The 19,503-nt window shown below is 35.8% G+C and overlaps 1 protein-coding gene across 2 annotated transcripts in view; it reads right to left on the bottom strand.

Annotated features, from left to right (window-relative positions):
- Window positions 1-307: 307 nt before the first annotated feature.
- Window positions 308-19,503, bottom strand: part of LOC107675029 (gamma-aminobutyric acid receptor subunit pi-like) — a 27,739-nt gene continuing 8,543 nt past the window's right edge. For both annotated transcript variants that reach the window (XM_016469223.1, XM_016469222.1), the window contains exons 2-10: window positions 17,543-17,620; window positions 9,472-9,572; window positions 9,140-9,207; window positions 8,020-8,237; window positions 7,566-7,648; window positions 4,777-4,914; window positions 4,249-4,401; window positions 2,843-3,036; window positions 308-1,693 (exon numbers count right to left, since the gene is read on the bottom strand). In XM_016469223.1, coding sequence (XP_016324709.1) covers window positions 1,358-1,693; window positions 2,843-3,036; window positions 4,249-4,401; window positions 4,777-4,914; window positions 7,566-7,648; window positions 8,020-8,237; window positions 9,140-9,207; window positions 9,472-9,572; window positions 17,543-17,595 — 1,344 coding nt within the window. In that variant the 5' untranslated portion in view covers window positions 17,596-17,620 and the 3' untranslated portion in view covers window positions 308-1,357. The remainder of the gene's footprint in view (window positions 1,694-2,842; window positions 3,037-4,248; window positions 4,402-4,776; window positions 4,915-7,565; window positions 7,649-8,019; window positions 8,238-9,139; window positions 9,208-9,471; window positions 9,573-17,542; window positions 17,621-19,503) is intronic.

Below are 19,503 nucleotides of genomic sequence, written 5' to 3'. Positions count from 1 at the left end.
AAATTATACTGCAAACTATATGCAAATAAGAGCAATTGACATTAACAATGCATAAAAATCTGCCAAGAAGTCTTGTAAATGTCAGTGTTGAATATGCCATTAGCAAATTGGCATTTTCACAAAAATATTCTGCTATCAAAAATACTGTGGTGCAGTTCTTAAAGGAATAGTTCACCCAAAAATGAAAATGACTCACCGTCAGGCCATCCAAGATGTGGATGAGTTTGTTTCATCGGAAATTAAGCAGCTGTTTGAACTCTCATTCTGACGGCACCCATTCACTGCAGAGGATCCATCGGTAAGCAAGTGATGTAATGCTAAATTTCTCCAAATCTGTTCCAGTGAAGAAACAAACTCATCTACATCTTATATCGCCTGGGGATGAGAAAATGTTCAGCATATTTTCATTTTTGGGTCAACTATTCCTTTAATGGCCCAACTTTAACTAGGTCAAAGAGCTTTAGATCAGATAAAAGCATTTCATTAACAAAAAAATAAATAAACAAATACAACAATATACATAATATATAAGAATAAATAAATGATCATGCAAATAATACAAAATCATTCATAATCAGAGCTTCTATCCCTAAGAGAATATTCCCATACAACTCACACCGATAAATCACCAGGAGAAAATGAGTCAAAACAGCTTGATTCTTGTTTGGCAGCTGATAACAAGACATATGACTGCTGAATTTGCAAATACATATAGTATATGCCCCAAAAACAATGCATAACTTGTGCTCATATGAATTCAGATTGTAATTATGAACATTAGATACACATTAAATCTTTGGTCCGGTTATTATTACTATAGCTGTCAAACATGCTGAAACGATTCTGAAGTTCAATTAATAAATTAAACCATTCTTATTATTTTTTTCCAACTTTCGCTTTCATGAATTGCTTATGATTTGTTGCTTGTGTCAACAGTGATTTATAAATCATGCTTTTTTGTGCTAAAAGACAAGTAATTATACTAACATTCATGTCAATTTTAAATTGTTGTACAGATATCATAAATTCATATCGCAATTTACAGCCAGGCCGATTTTGTTGTGGATTTGCGTGAATCTAAAGCTCCATCGGAAAATGAAGGCCACATATTTCTGACACAGAGATGTAGACATGGTACAAATCTGCATATATCTGTGTAGTCCAAACTCACTCAGATCCTGCTTACCTGAAGGAATGACGCATATTTGGGTGACATGAACTCAAGTCAGTCATACTCAAGTTGAACTGAAATGCATGCTGACATGTAAGAGTAAAAACCCCTAGGTAAACTGTGACACAAAAAGGGACACACATTCATCACTATTGACCCTCAACACACACACAGACAACAGGAGCTTTAGAAGTACAAGTAGTATGTCCAGTAGAGGAGGTTGATGAAGATGAAGGAGAGGGGGAAGGTCAGCCTTGAGTAGTTGTCGATGTAGTGCGGGTTTTCCACTTTGCAGCAGTTCAGACAGCGCACGATTTGGCGTGCCGTCGACATGCACTTGGTGCAGCGGGTTTGTGGCTGCGAGGAGTTGATGTCCTCCTTACTTTCACTGGGGGTGGGGTTGCTGGTGCTGCCCATCCGGGACAGCATCTCCTCTCGTTTACGGGCACGCAAAGCGCGGCTGCCGATGGAAGTGACGATGCCGTTCATCTCATCCTCGCGCTCCTGCATTTCCTGTCCATACTGATGCAACGATGAGACATAAATGTGTTTGATTTATTGTTATGACTACTGCAATTAATGGGCATTATGGTATCTTTACTATGCTTAAAAAAAGCCTTTTTGATTTTTCTCAATATTTTTAAAGGAATAGTTTACCTCAAAACTAAAATTTGCTGAAAATTTACTCACCCTCAGGCCATCCAAGATATAGATTAATTTGTTTTTCCTCTGAACAGAAATGTAGCATTAACCCGCTTGCTCACCAATGGATCATCTGCAGTGAATGGGTGCCGTCAGAATGAGAGTCCAAACAACTAATAAAAACATCACAATAATCCACAAGTAATCCACATGACTCCAGTCCATAGATTACAGTCTTATGAAATTAAAAGCTGTGTGTTTGTAATAAACAAATCTATCATCAAGACATTTTTTAAACTTCATCACTTAATCACTGCTTATGGCGAAAATGTGAATCCTCTATCCACAATATTGCTTTCTCCAGTGAAATCTGTTGATAATTGATGGACTGGACTTGAGTCGTGTGGATTAGTCATGAATTATTGTTATGTTTTTATCAGTTGTTTGGACTCACTCTGACGGCACCCATTCACTGTAGAGGATCCATTGGTGAGCAAGTGATGCTAAATTTCTTTATATTTTGATGAAGAAACAAACTCATCTTCATCTTGGATGGCTTGACGGTGAGTTAATTTTCAGAAAAAGTAAATTTTTGGGTGAACTATTCCTTTAAGGTAATTGGTCTTAATATTCTTAATATTAAACATATATTTTTTAGTTAGTCACTGTTTTTTAGTTATATCAGCTCAGTTGTATTGAGTAGATTCCAATATATTCAAGTCAGTGTTTTGAGTAAATGGAAAGACCTGTTAATGTTGAAGAGCAAAAGTAGGAAATTACGTGTCACTGCAGTGACATTTGCACATTATATACAGTTCTCATTGTAGATCTCATTGAGACTTGATACATTAAAGTATAGTACATTTCAATTAATGCAACAAAAATGGATTAAACTGAAGCAAACTTTCATACATCGAAATGGATTGAACACAATAAACATCTATAACATTTGTGTTGCTATAAGTAAATTTAACAAGCAGCATGAATCATTTTTTTATAGGCCACATTCTCTTTTTTTAAGATTCTCACCATATATGCATTGGCAGCGTTTGGCTGGTGTAATGTGCAGAAATGAGCGACTGCGTATTCAATCAGAGCGCCAAAGATGAAGCTGAAGCAGATGCCCAGATATACATCGATAGCTTTGATGAAGCAGTTGGCATTGGGTAGAGAGGTGCGGGCTCCCATCATAAGGGTGGTCATAGTTAAGACTGTGGTCACTCCTATGAGTTAACGACAAAGAGTATTGAGTTATAAAACATTAATGAATCCAATACACTCTGAGAGTCTTACTTTGTGTGAAACAACGATACTCTAAATATGTTAATACCAAAAGTTGTTTTCTTGACCCTACTTAGATATTCAAGTATATGTTCAAAACTTGTCCAAATGTTGTCCTAACTTTCTAAATTGAGTCATCAGAACAAAATAAATTTAGTTATTTTACGTGTTTCGGGGAATAATAATAATGACACTTGTTAGAGCTTAATGTGACTGTTACATGGGGATTCAGAAGGCGGTTATTGTGGTGATGGTGTGGTGATGAAGAGAGCATGATGTTGGGTCAGAAACAAGCTATTATTAGACAAGAGTGTTGCATAAGTTTTTTCTGTGAAAAAGCAAATCCAGATCCACTGCATTAGCTATGTCGTTAGAGAAATGGATTATGTGATCTGAAACTATTAATATAAGAACAAAATATTTTCTTTTGCCAAGCGGTTACATCAGCAAAGAGAAAATTGACTTGTAATGAGCAGGGTGTCCACCAATGGGAACATGACATATGAAAAAAATATTTACAATAAAGCAATATCAACGACACTAACTAGCGATAATAGTTTACAACTTTTGATTCTTAATTACAACTACTTGCATGTTTCTGTTGGTCGCAAACAGAATGTGTTCTTGATTCTGTACCTGAAGGAATACTATTCAGACGTTTGTGGCTGGTAAGATTTTTTAATGTTTTTGAAAGAGGTCTCTTATGCTCACCAAGGCACTGTGTTTGATTAAAAGAAAATACAGTAAAAACAGCAAGGTTGTGAAATATTATTACAATAGCTGTTTTCTATTTTAATATATTTCAAATGTAATTTATTCCTGTGATGGCAAAGCTGAATTTTCAGCAGCCATTACTCCAGTCTTCATGATCCTTCAAAATCATTCTAATATGTTTATTTGATGCTCAAAAAACATTTCTTCTTATGATCAATGTTTAAAACAGTTATGCTGCTTAATAGTTTTTGTGAAAACTGTGATGCTTTGTTTCAGGATGTGTTTGAGAATTTTTTTGTAACAAATTTTGTACAAATGTCATTTCAGAAGGACCTCTGACATTTGTGTCATTCATTAAGCTGCTGAATACTGAGGAGGTGTTGATACATTTTGATGATCACATGTTAATGTGGTAACTAATGATTGCATTATGTTCCTACCTATGCAGATGCGAGCAGGTACTGAAGATTGACTGATCCAGAATGAGACCCATGACAGGACCACCAGAGCACTGGAAGGAACGTACGTCTCCAGAATGAAATATAAGATGCTCCGCTTGAGTTTGAAGTGAAAGATCAACTTTGGGTAATTACCTGTTACATTATTAAAGAGAAAGTAAAAACATCAATACAGCACATAAAGACTCCAGTGTGTGTGTACAGGTATATATGGTTTATGAGGACACAAATGTGTATAATGACATGGGTACTACAACGTAAACATGGTTTATGAGGACACTTCCTGTGTCCCCATAAAACAAAAGGCTTAAAAAACATACAAAACGGTGTTTTATGAAATTCAAAAATTGCCAGCAGTTTCCTGTGAGGGGTAGGTTTAGGGGTAGGGTTGGTGTAGGGCAATAGAAAATACAGTTTGTACAGTATAAAAACCATTACGCCTATGGAGAGTCCCTGTAAACCACAAATACAAGTATGTGTGTGTGTGTGTGTGTGTGTGTGTGGACAAACCAGTCTCATAAACGGCTTCAGATTCAGAGGTGTAGTGATCCTCAAGGGTGTACTGAGCCAGCTGTAAATGATCAAGACCACTAACTGACTGGTTTCCCCGTGTCCAATGGAAAACCACATCTTTCACATTATATCCCCCTGTGGAAAACATAATATAAATTGAAGAGCCAATTATCACTACATAATAAGTAATTCCACTGCTGAGAGCTGCTATATTTCCACCAAATTACACTTATACGGCAGTAATAAAAGCATTCAATTACCACTAATTTTATATGCAACGCTACTAGAGCATTACGCTATGATATAGGTATTACCATAACATCAATAATTCTGAAGAGAACAATGCAGTCATTTGTAGGCCAAACTGAAATGTTAATTCACGAGTTCCCTACGGAAAGTTGCTAAATAAGGACTGCAACAGTTGTCTGATTCGGTAAGCAAGTAAAACACATCCTTGTTAGCATTTTCTTATATTTTTTTTAAATCAGCTAGACAATTACACTTGCAACAATTATACTTGTTTTAATCACTGTATACAGTGTATTCACAGTTTGAAAAAAAATATTAAATACGAGAAAATGTTTTTGCTAAATAGAATTTATCATCTCACAAATTTTTGCAAAGTGTTCTTGTAAAGTCATAATTTTGTTATAATATAATACTGTTTTGATCTGCTATTTATAATGGTTAATTTGACTGTTTTCATAGTGTGATTTTTGGTGAATTGTATTAAAGCCAGTTACTGTTAGTTTGACAAACAAACAAAAATAAATAAATAAATAATAGTATACCCCCTAATAGTAGCAACCCACAGCAGTTTAAAAAAAAAAACTATACAAAAATATATTGTCCCAATTTTTTAATTCAGAGATAATAACAAGTGAGATTTAAATTATATTTTAAACACTGAACTAGGAAACGTCCCCATTTTCCATTTTAGAAATCTGTTTTCAAATAATGTTAATTACTTACTTTTTTTTTTTTCATAAATGGAAAAATCTTTTCTGGGTTTTAGAACTGAAAAATAAGCAGCTCTATTATTGCAGTATGTTGTATTTTGTTGTAATACATAATGTACACCTCAAGATGGCACTGTGCCATAGTTTAGTGTGCAAAAGAAATCTCATAAAAATAACTTGCTACACACATTAAATATTTTTCCTCCATCTAGAGCATAAAACATTGTGAAATATGTTGCCCTGATTCCACCCAGCAATTAGTTATTTCATCAAACAAGTAGCACATACTTATCTGTGAAGACTAGCAAATCAGCTTTAGCTGTCTCACTGATTTTATAGCTTGTGTCGCTAATTTAACTTTGTTTATATGTCCTGCTGAAAATACCAGCGTACACAACTAAGAATTAACATGCTGGCCAAGGCTAGTTTATATTTTTGGTTTGGTGATGGTCTACAATAGCTGGCTCATTTATCTCCTGCTGCATATTGTGTGAGTAATCCATCTGGTATTGCCAAAAAGCACATACAGCAGTCTTTCTGTTAAGGTAGAAGCCAAGCCAGGTAGAGACGCCAGCATCCAAAACACACCATATGCTGGTGACCAGCCATACTAGTCTTTTCAGCAGGGTAATGTCCATTCAACTGGCCAAAATCATCAAGCACATGTAACACCAGCTGACAAAGTAAACCTTAAAATATTTTGAATGACTGCTGCTTTATCTTATAATGGCTTCAGAATCAATGTAACATATCAGCATAATGCTTATGTGTCTAAATAATAAATAACCTCTTTAATATTCATACATGCCAAGCCAAACACTCACAAAGAAGTCTTAGGCGAGTGAGCATACGGAAGACCTTGTATGCAGATTAATTTTTAACAACTAAAGGGACATTTATGGTGTACACCTAGGAGCATACATCATTAGTGAAATTAATATTTCACAGGAACTTCACAAATTTAGAAAAAGTCTTGAAACATGCACATATTTTATGCCTGCCACACAGCAAATGTGTACTAAATCACACTTTGGTGGGAACACAGCATTCTGTACTGCAGATTCAGGAAGAGACTAAAAGCAATATAAGGTCAGCTAAAAAACCACCATTCTCATTCAGACATTCACTTACTATTGCAATAACAATTTATCTGCGTGTAAAACGTGTAAACTGATCAGAAAATTCATCTTTGCCATCACAAGGACAAAGATTTTAAAATATAAGTATATATTAATATAGTATACAGTAAATATACTATATCGTGTAGTAAAGGTATATATTCAAATTATATTAAAATATATATTTTAAATTGTGATCATATATTTTTTATTTTTTTATATTTATATATATATATATATATATATATACTGTTACATATAACAGTATAATATATAATACTATTCAAAGGTTTGGACAGTATATATCATAAATATATATATCAAATGTATATTTTTTATAATATATTTTTATAAGATAATATATTTTATAATATATATTTTTATAATATAAAATTAAAAGTATATTAAGCTTATTTTATATATTAAAATATATAAATCAAATAAACTTTTTGAAAGACAAAATCTTAAACAATTTATAAATATATTTTAAACTCTGAGTCTTTCATATTTCAGAATAACACAAAATATGCATTACAATATGGTGCATTTATCTGATATGGTCATGCATAAAAATACAGTCATGTGTAACCTAGGCCTATATAAATGTTCTATTTTGTGGACACTTAAGCAATTACAAGTGAATGAAACCCACTGTGTTGTAAATTGTTTCAAATCTGGCTATAGAAATAGCATATTATTTGAGACCTACAGCTTTCAAGTTGAAGGGTGCACGTCTGTCTGTCCATGGGATATTTAGTTAGATCCATACTGCAGGCCACCGTTGTAGTAATTCTAGAGAAACAGAGAGAAAAAAGAGTGACATACATGAGAGAATGTTGTTGCTTATATAACACTGGAAATCAGCTCACTGTCTGTGGATGCTACTTTCAAGCTTAAATTTTTTGATGCCAGCTGCCCATCTGTACACAAGCTTTGAGTCCCTTGCCACTGCTTCTATTCTTACCCTGTTTTCTGTCATTGTGAACTCTTCCACTGGGCCATAATTATCCCTGCCTCTTTCTAGTTGTCCCCTTAAACCCTAATCCCTCCATCAACCCTCCAGTCAGTCCTTCAACAGTGAACACTTTCCTCAACCATCTCCTTTCACAAGACCCCAGCAGTGTCTGACTGCAGAGCAGATCCGGTGAATGACACCTCACTACCTCAGGGCATATAGCACAGTTCCGTTGGGGAATATCCGGATCAGTCTGTTTTCGACAGTGATGTCATGCAGGAAGGATTTCTTGGAATCCACAATGAATGTATCAGGGACCCAAAGGAGCTCTACCAGTCTCCCATCCAGACTCAAGCTCTTATTGCCATCAAAACACAAGCGTTCATCTGTCCAGCGCTGACGAAGAAAGATGGTGGCTGTGTAATCCTGGGGAGGTTGAACAGAGATGCTTATTTCAGCCATGTGCACCGCACGCTTAGATTTTACATCATACACTCAGCTCTTATACAACTCTGTCCAAAGATCAAAGAGGCTCTTTGAAATATGGGCCAATGATGTAACACTCAATTTTTCCTACTGAGATTTAAAAAAGCTACATTAAATGAGTGCTGTCAAACGATTAATCGCGATTAATCACATCCAAAATAAAAGTTTTTGTTTACACAATATATATACTGTGCATATTTATTATGTATATATAAATACAAACACATGCATGTATATATTTAATAAAAAATATGTTATGTTTATATATTAAATATATTTATATATAATATAAAATATAAGAATATAAATTACTCTTAAAATTATATTATATTATATTATATTATATTATATTATTATAAATGGAATCACATACATTTTCATAATTCAAAACTAAAAATGATTATCATTATCATTGTGTATTTAAAGTGTAAGGAAAATATTTTATTACTTGTTTCACCAGGAGATCAAGTTATGATATTTTAAGTACAATTTTACAAGGTCAACATTAAAAAAAAATGTATGCATGAATAAAACATGCAAACAACTGAAATTTTCAACTTTTTTTTTCAAAAGTGTATGTACTTTTTTTTAAATACATGAAAGCAACATGAATACTAAAATGACATGTCTAATAACTTAGCACTTTCATTATAAACTACATTTTTTTAAATTAAGATTTCTTCTTTTCATCACCTCAGATACAAATAAAGAATTTGTCATTATGCGTTCTTATTAGTTGTATACACTTTAAAGTAAACATTTACAGAAAAATAGTATATTTTGGGATACCTTAGTATTTAGAAATAATATTTGGATACTTGTGGTGTGTAAGAGTATCTTACCATGTTGATTTCTGATATGGTGTCTATGCTGGCGATATCCAGACTCATTCCTACAGTAACAGGCCCATCTGAAGAAAAAAAAAAACACAACGGCACGCACTGCATTCACTACAGAGCGACAACACTGCTAACAGAGAAAGACAGCAGAAAAAGGTACTTAATTTACATGCGTTACAAGAGTGGACTGCATCAACTCAAGCCCGGAGTATTTCCACTGAGTTTACATTTGTTTTAATTGCAGTTGTTGATGATGATAGGACTTTAAGAGAAGATAAAAATCCACTTATGCAAGATAATAGTTTGTGTAAATGTAAAAGCTTTGATCATCGTACTGCCAAAGAATGGCCTGAGGTACTTGTTGTATCCCTTCATCAGTTTCTGAATGGTGGGAGGCAAGATCTCCTCTGTGCTGGCGACAGAGCCATCCATGCTCCTGTAAAAACAGCAGAACACAAAACACACAAATACACACACATTAAGCTCTCAATATTCCACAAGTCAGTGCAGAAAAGCAGAAAGGCAATGTTACTTCCACCGAGCCAAGGCATGTTTTGATTATGTGGACTTAATTGCCAATAACTTATGACCTAGATTTGAAACACTGTATTTTTAGGCTTCATCTTTTCTCTCATTAAAGCACTGCTGCTGACTGTGGCGTGTGCGATTTGAACATCCTCAGCGATAGTAGAAGCGACCGTGTTCTTTCCCGCAGAGCGAAGCCTCTGTTTCTACAGTGTAAAAGGCCCATGAGCTTCAGATATTATTCAGCTTCAGGGTAACAGCCTCACAGAGCACAGCAGCACATGTAGGAAATACTTCAAGAGACGTCTGAGGAAAAAACCTGCTTGGTTGACACTAAACAATACCCTTATAAATACTCTAGAATGAACAGAAACAAGTACTGTGGGCCAAGCACAGCAGGAGGACAGAGGTACACGTGGATTTTTACTGCGGCAGATCTCTTCTGTCCCTTCTGTAGCTCTCTCAGACATCACCCTATACAATATTCTTCTTCTTCTATAAATACATACAGTCAGGTCCAAAAGTCTGAGTGTACATTGGATATCTGAGATTCAAAATGGACATAAATAGAACGTTTAGGGAGTTACAATGAAACAATTAGAGCAACAAAACATTCTGATGTAAAAAGAATTGGAAATATTTAAGATTGTGCAGCAGTTTTAGATCTCTAATCAAAGAAGATTTGCGATATTGACTTATATGTGACTGATTTATGCAATGTTTTTGCTTTCACTGAATCTCAAGATGCTCTTTGGATCATTCACAAATTATACTGAAACCCTCAGTCATCAGATTTGACAAACTTGTGGAGTTCATGCAACTCGAGTGCTGCAGTCATTAAAATAAAAGATGGACAAATCAAATGTTAGAACATTATGAAATTCATGTTAATTTTGCTCACAATATACAGTACTGTTCAAAAGTTTGTGGTCAGTATGTTTTTTTTTTTAACTAAATTAATACATTTTTCAGCAAGAATAGATTAAATAGATAAAAGGTGACAGTAAAGATGTTTAAAATGGTACAAAAGATTTCTATTTCAAATAAATGATGTTTTTGAACATCATAAAAGGCTTCCAAAAAAATATTAAGCAGCCCAACTGTTTTCAACATTAATAATAATATGAAAGAAATAAGAAATAAGATAATAATAAGAAATATGTCTTAATAAACTTCAGCTTATTAGAATAATTTCTGAAGATTCATGTGACACTGGCGTAATGGCTGCTGAAAATTAGCATTTATGATATATTCAAATGGAAAACAGATATTAATAATATTTCACAATACTGCTGTGTTTACTGTATTTTTGGTCAAATTAATGCAGCCATAGTGAGCATAAGAGCATTATATTTTTATTTCAAAAACATTACATTATTTTACTGACCCCCAAATATAATTTGCAAAATAAATAAAACAGTATCAGGAAAAATCCATTCTGTATAGGCTATTGACTTAAACCTAATTCAATATAAACATGATTTTCAAAATCAGGTTTGCCAGAAACACTCATCTGAAACTTTCACATTCAGCTGTATAAGGTATGAGACATTTTTCTGACATTTTCACCCATATGATGTACAGAATTATGCATGCTAAAATGCAGACACATACTTGTATGAAGAAAAAAGACTGGGAAAGATCAAAAGAGAGGAAGTGAGACAGATGGTGAGAGAGTGCGAGAAACACAGAGAGTGTTTGGAAGACAGACGGAGAGCTCTAGGTCATTGACATGATGGCTCTATTATTACTCTCATTAAGCTGTTACTAACATCTAGAAATAAAAAAAATAAATAAAACAAGAAGTGAACCATGCAGGTCACTGCCTCTACATTACCCCCGCTAAACACATAAGGCTGTTGGAAAACATTTTTCACCTCTCAGACACATCTGATCATGTTCTGCATCACTGCAAACTTGGTAGAAAAAAAACTTTTTACATGATGTATAGCTATTTTCACTGTTAAGCACAGCTAGCGTTTCAGAATGTCTGTTTTTCAGGATGCTTTTCTTGATGAAGTCTGACTCCACATGCCACATGATAAAGTTGAAGTGTGCAATTTTTTGATGTTACGATATTTTCTCCTATCTCAGCTTAATAAGCAGAGACAGCTAAAAGTAAGCCATTTGTAGGTTGTTTTCCCCCTCAAAATGTGTAACACCGTGTCTCTCTGGTGTAGCAAAACATTGCTCTGTTTGTTTAAGCATCCCGACACAGCAACACTGACTCAACCAATGACGTGACTTTGGGGGTGGGACTATCTGACAATCTGACCAATGGCAAACTGTCATTATTTTTGCAATTCTGACACTAGTGTGACAAAGAAAAATTACACACTGAAGCTTGGTCATCCATGCTAGTCAGAAAATCAGGATGGAGTTTTACCTTTGGGGGCTCAATAATTCTATACAAGAATTTAGTATTCTGTCATGTGAGGAAAACAGGTAATTTGGGTTAAATAAAAAAATAGCCATATCATCAAAGCAATGCCATTTGTGTTGTTTCATCTTAAGCTGTGTGAATTTTAAATCAAACAAACTTCTTCTAAATGGAACTGAATGAAAATAAAAAGAGTGATTATGTGCCAGACTTGTCTATTTAGTAAGATTAGACATTTTTAGTGTTAGAAGGCAACACTTTGTTTGCTGCCCCCTTCAGGCTGAAGTCCAGTCATGTGTGAGGGAATGCTGGGTTATTGGTCTGTGAATGCTGGCTAGACAGTTTTTTTCTGCTAACTGTGGCAGCTGATAAGCATCCATCATACTCTTATAGGCATTTAACATTGTATTGATATTCATTTGTTACATGCTTTGACTCTTTATGTGAAATATGAAATGGCTGATGTGCTTGCAATTTATTTTACTTCGATATTGTTATGAATTTTGTTCGATGTCTAAAACAAATGTACAGTGGCCAAGAAGTGCAAAGCACATCACAATTCTGAAAACAAAATAACAAATTACAAACGCAAATGCAAGTCTAAAAAACAAAATAACAATTCAGAAAGCACAACAACAATTCAGAAAACATTACAACAAGTCAGAAAACACAATGACAAATTCGAAAACAAAATAACAAGTCAGAATACACAACGACAAATCCAAAAACAAATTTACAAGTCAGAAAACACAACGACAAATCAGACAAACCGGAAAAGGTAGGTATAGTTTGAGACAGCGCCATTGGTTTGGGATTACTCACCGCTGACTGGACGAGACATCTGTCAATCAACATATACAGGAAGAACCAGCCGAAGAACAGCAGAGTCGTGGTAGAAAGTTCGGAGATGGTATTAAAGTAGCTCAGTTTAAATGTATTGTATGAATTGCCCTTACTATGGAATAAAAAATATGGAGTGTATATTTACATTTAGTTAAAAGTGGCTGTGAAACATCAGCTCCAGTGACGCAGTTGGATAAGTGCTTGTCGTTGGCTTTTTGACGCGATCGACCTGGGTTCGACCCCGCCTTTTGCCGAACTTTTTTTTTCTCCCTTTTCAAATGTTATTTTGTTTTTTAGACTTGCAGTTGCGTTTGTAATTTGTTATTTTGTTTTCAGAATTGTGATTTGCTTTGCACTTCTCGGTCACCGTACAAATGCTTCTTTTAAATCATATATTTTAATGAACAGATTGAACCATGCTACTAAATTTAATGACCAGATTGAATACAATTCACTGCATTGGACTGAAATGCAGTTCTCAAGACGGACTTGAAGAACTTAAATTTAACTCGTAGTGTGAAAAGTAAGTATTATTACAAATGTTACAAGTAAACCTAGTGGAAATATGTTTTACAAGTTGGTTTTAATAACTAGCATTAGGATTTATTAAGATTAGGATTGTTTTTTAGCCAAGTGATATAAACAGTATTGTTTAATGTAAATGCATTAAATTAAATATAAAACAAAATGACATATACATTTATTTTCATTTTGCAGAAAACTGCAAAATATGATGGAGACACACAATAAATTTAATAAATACGATTAATAAATCTTAATAAAAAACATCATAATTGGCAGTAAGTGTTTTGCATGAAAAAAGCCATGCCAGGATGTCCAGGAACCAGGATGTCATTATGTTAAATAAATTCTGAATATGTATTTTGAACTGATTCTTTAGAGCTAAATGTTTACATATATATATATATATATATATATATACAGTATCTCACAGAAGTGAGTACACCCCTCATACAAGGTCTCAGGTGTGAATGGGGAGCAGGTGTGTTAAATTTGGTGTTATCGCTCTCACTCTCTCATACTGGTCACTGGAAGTTCAACATGGCACCTCATGGCAAAGAACTCTCTGAGGATCTGAAAAAAATAATTGTTGCTCTAAATAAAGATGGCGTAGGCTATAAGAAGATTGCCAAGACCCTGAAACTAAGCTGCAGCACGGTGACCAAGACCATACAGCAGTTTAACAGGACAGGTTCCACTCAGAACTGGCCTCACCATGGTCGACCAAAGAAGTTGAGTGCACGTGCTAAGCATCATATCCAGAGGTTGTGTTTGGGAAATATACGTATGAGTGCTGCCAGCATTGCTGCAGAGGTTGAAGGGGTGGGGGGTCAGCCTGTCATATGCAGCATGAACCAATCAGCTTGTGCCAAGTCGTTTAACTCTCTGAATATTATCAGTTACATTAACAACCCGTCAGCCTGCGCCATCTAGAGTTTCATTACTTTTTTTTACCTTTATACATTTTCTTTCTTAGTTCTGATCCAACCTTGAGACTAAATTCAGCCACGTCTCTGGTGTTTAGGCTGACTGACGTGTTGTGTATGGAGAAAAAGCTCTCCTAGCAGGACTGTCTCCCCAAATGTTTCTGCTTTGGTCCGCAGAGACAGTTTCTCAAGCTTGTATCAACTCCATCTCTCCGTCTACACACATCAGTGGTCATATGAGATATGAGCCCCAACATCGCAAACTCTCTCTCATAAGAGTATCTGGGAGACCTTGTCCAGCACTTAAATATTAAACAACCCCAGAAAGTTTGTGCAGAAAATAATTTAAGTTTGAATGTTTTTAAACTGATAGAAAACACTCTGAAACAGCAATAAACCAAATAAATAAATACGCAAGCAAGCTTGACGGGCAATGTGTTTATTGAAACTAGTGAGTTCAGAGTGATGATGACCTAATTATTTTCACCACTCTGATTTGGTTTGGATCTAGTCTGGTTTACCCAGAAGTGTGTGTCAAAGAAATTAATGCTTACTATACTGCGGGTTCATGCATTAAATATGGCTTTTAAAATAGATCATTCAGCAGTGATTCTCATCTACAAACAGTCCTAAAGTATATTTATATGTTTCTACAGATCTCTGCCAACTGACCTATAAAATATAACTTCAATCATGGGGAGTTTTCTTTGAAATAACATTTAAAAGGGTCATATTATAAATATTTTTCTCCAAGGTCCAATTATAATGTTAGTACATTTTTTGTGCCAAATAACATTTTAGTTTTTTGTGCCCATTTCAGCCTCTCACTGAATCTTGAAACTAAACAGGCATGTGAAACACCTCTTTTCTTTGCCAAATCCTAAACCCTCCAACATTATTGCCATGTCCGCTTACTATAAGCGACTTTGAGCTTGTTTTTCATAAAGTCACTAACAAATTTGGGCAGTGGCAGATTGCATTTTATAGGCTTATTTTTCCATAATACACATGGGTGTTCAAGAGAGAGTGAGTGAGAGAAGAACGAGAGAGAGAGACACAGTCATTGAATTGGGTTGACCAGTCATATATGCAAAACATTTTAATTATTTGTGTATACAGTAAATGCAGTTTAGAATTATTTTATGTTTTATGCTTTCACTTTATCCCTGTCAGACTTTGTTCCGTGTTTCGTGTGTGTGTTCCTCCCCCACATGCTGTCGCTGTTTATGCCCTTATTTGGTCCTTCCTGCTCCTGTCCGTATGATCATTTAGTGCAGGTGTTCCCAGTTTAGTTCGTATTGTTCCCAGGTGTGTCCCATTAGTTTCTGGTCATTTAAACCCTGTGTTTCCTAGTGTTTGGCGTCTGCTGTTAAATGTCATTTTTGTGTGCTTGATGTCTCCAGTGTTCCCTGTATCCTCAGCGTGCCTTCATTAAAACCTTTTGGTTTGCATTACTCTTCATCTCCCTGCTCCTTCGTTCCAGTGCTCCTTGAGTGAACGGTGACAATCCCAGCTAAGAAGGAACATTCTCGGCTAATATTTGGCAAGGTTCTCTGAAAGTATGAACAAACGTTCCTCCAGTAATGTTGATAGTAGGGTTGATCAGAGTTATGGTTTTCACTAATGTTCTTAATGTTAGCACAAAAATGTTAGTTAAGTTATGCATCGTCTATGGAATGTTTTATTTCTGAAAACTTTTAGCTGGATGTTCTAATAACCTTATTTAAATGTTACTTGTTTCAGAATGTTAAGAGAACATTCAAAATTAACATTGTTTGCAAAACTATAAAATGGAATGTTCCCTTAAAGGTCACGGTTTTTTTTTACTCTACATATATCACCCATAATCACTGCAAAAAACTGAAGTTGCCAGCTGTTACAAATAACTAATTTGCATGACATCAACGGGCCAAATTTCGAATCACCCAACCGACTTCATCGAGCTGTTTTTGCAGCTAGGTTTTAAAAAAATGTTTTTTGCTGGAAAGTGAGTTTGGATTCTGAAAGTTAACAGTATGATTTCACAGTACCTCAAGCTCTTTTATCTCAAAAGATCAAGGAACATTTTTATGGCATGGCCCTTTAAAATCCACCTAAACACTATTGGGTCTATATATGCACCTCAAACCAGTAGTTTTAGATTTCAAAAAACAAAAACATTACAGGTCCCTTTGCAAGATTAAGCCTTCCTCCTCTTCATGTGCTAAGCTCTAAGAACCCAAAAAGGAGGTATGGCTCTTCTTGCTGCGGTTTGTTATGTGATTGAAGCTGAATTCCTGGCCAAACTATATGTACACCCACTAAAGTCTCCCAGCTTGCCAGAAAGAGAGACTGGAGATTGGAGGGGAAAGGAGGACAGGAAGGGGGTGGGGGAAATCAGATGGTGAGGTGAATTGATGTTGGCACACTTCCTCAACATCCTCCTTTGATCTTTTGAGTCGTTCTGACCAGGTTCTACATCTTCCCATCAAATTTCAAAGGTCAGTCCAGAATACCAGCATCGACGATGAGATGCATATCTCATTAAATGGAATCTGCCTGAACTCTCATTGAACATGGCTGATCGGTGGCCGTTCCAGTAAATCGATGTGCCTTGTCTCTACACTGTCACCAGTAATCGCGTAAGCATTGCAGCTACTGTACTGCTGCATGGAAAGATAAGCTCGAACAGGCAAAACAGAGAGGAGACACGATACGAGGGCTATTTCCATCTGTAACCCGTACATTGACTCCGACAGTCTCATTCAGGCTCACACAAAAGTCTACAAGGATTAGCTATAATTCCATCCTTCTTTTAGTTACACCTTTCACCAAGCCCACATAATCCGGTGTGAATGGATACTTAAGGCATATAGTCTTTTATTTATTGCCAAAAGAGTAAAACCTAAATTATACCCGGCTTGTCATCTCGGAAAAGATGTCACTCCAAGAGCTTATCACCCGGGAGAACTTGTTGACAAAAATGGGCTTTCCGCCTCGGCTTTCCTGTGAGCGTTGAGAAACGCCGTGTTTATCAACTCTACAAAGTCACTACAGAAGTGAATGCACATCCTACACTCTACAAGTTTTTGAGACACAAATAAATTAAGGGGGAATGACACAAAAGCAATAAACAGTGTAGGATGCAGTCATATTTAGCTAGCCATATGGCAGTAATGAGTGTTGGAATAGCAAAAGTGAGTTCATAAAAAGCCACCAGGAGTTTCTTACCTGCTGATGAAAAGGAGGAGGAGCAAAGAGCCCACAGAGCAGCACAAATGCATGGCTGCTTGAGCGTTTTGCGTCTGACTGAGAATTGAGAGACAAAGAATGGAGAGATTATGTAGAGATTCAACAGATTTGTACACAGAGATTAAGCGTTACTGACAAATTTCACTTTTTTTCAGCTCTCAGCATTTTAGCTTGATGATCCAGGCAAAATTAGGGCAGGTTTTCTCAATGCACATTAAGTGTGTCTAGGGACTGTTTAATGACAGAAATATACCACTTACTCAAATGTTGATTTACGTTATAAGGTGATACCCTTAAAAATAAAGGCTTCATACTGCTCGCAGCATATTTTAAGACAAATTTTGAGGTAACCAATGGAGATAGGAAAACATATGGAAAAAGGATTTTCAATAGCAAATTTCAAATACTTGTGAATTATTTGTGAAACTTTGATACATTTGTCTTCTGAAATCTTTAACCTCAGACCTGTATGTATGAATTTAACCATTGAAAATGTGCACTCTGATGCATAATCCCAGAGCAACGAGTGAAATAATCCCTTCAAAATGTTTTAATGTTGGAATCCAGTTCACTCTCACAACAGATTTACTGACGGTGACATAAAACTCGATATAAACTGTGCATATTTCCAGGGAATTATGTAAAACCACTTTAGCTATGTGATCCCCAACTACACAAAGATGACAAGATACAACAGTATAAGTAGTATTTAGATTTTAAAATTATTCTCAATCCCCTCATTTTTGAATACTGTTCATTTGGCTCTAAACCTTTCGGTCTTGTAAATAACACAGCTTTTAGCTGGCCCTATATTTCAGAGCTACTTTTTATCTTCTTGATGTCTATTTTGAGCCTTGATGGCAAAAATAGTCTGTGATTCTTTGCTCAGTCTTCCAGCACCATTGCAATCTGTGTGCAGCTGTGACGATGAGTTTGAGACAACAGACGTCTGCCCTGAAGCCTGTGTTCATAAACACACAATGTGCAGGAAGAAGCAAAAATGCTTCAGTTTTTGATCGCATGGATAGTGCTATTGAAAGCAGTCAAGGTATATTAAAGGGGTCATATGATGTTGCTAAAAAGAACATTATTTTGTATATTTGGTGTAATGAAATGTGTTTATGTGGTTTAAGGTTCAAAAAACACATTATTTTCCACATACCGTACATTATTTTCTCCTCTATGCCCCGCCTTTCTGAAACGCGTCGATTTTTACAAAGCTCATCGTTTTAAAAAAGCGAGGTGTGCTCTGATTGGCCAGCTATCCAGTGCGTTGTGATTGGCCGAATACCTCAAGCGTGTGACGGAAATGTTACGCCCCTTGCCGTACTGTGATGCCATGTCTGGCCGGAGCGACGAGACAAAAACATTAAAACCCATTATAAACGAGGCATTTGTTGCATCCAGTGGGGACATAATTACGGATTATAATGACTTATACTCTCTTTTTACGCATTGCGTTGCTTCGCGCCGCACAAAAATAAAACCATGTCTGCATTTGTGATCGGAGAAATTACAAACAACAAGTGCTACTCTACACTGCTCAAAACTCGCGTTTGAATCGTCAGTGGCAAATTCTTTAAATATAAAAAACGTACTTACAGTCTGTGAGTCAGAACAGCCGGCATTGTAGTCTACTCTACCAGGATCAGGAAACAGTCCTCCATAAAATGCGCTGGACACATCTGAATATTTGGGTTGAACTGTTCTGGAACACTGTTGTAAATACAACTTAACCACTGATTTCTAGTCGTGTCCTCTTTTGGAAGGCCAAACAAAGTAGTTTCGCTTTCACAACGAAACACACGGCGGGCTAGAGTGAGCAGAGGCCGGAGGTCTATAGAGTGAGCGGCGGCGGGCGGGCTTGTGGCAACCACATGTGACGACCCCGGGCTGAACTCCGCTTCGTCCACGGTAAAAGCCGATCCGGCGATCCACAG

This window comes from Sinocyclocheilus anshuiensis, unplaced genomic scaffold, assembly GCF_001515605.1.
Source record: "Sinocyclocheilus anshuiensis isolate Anshui unplaced genomic scaffold, SAMN03320099.WGS_v1.1 scaffold1572, whole genome shotgun sequence".
NCBI classification, from domain to species: domain Eukaryota; kingdom Metazoa; phylum Chordata; class Actinopteri; order Cypriniformes; family Cyprinidae; genus Sinocyclocheilus; species Sinocyclocheilus anshuiensis.
The sequence above is the reverse complement of the archived record's forward strand: the minus strand, read 5'-3'. Positions and strand labels throughout refer to the sequence as shown.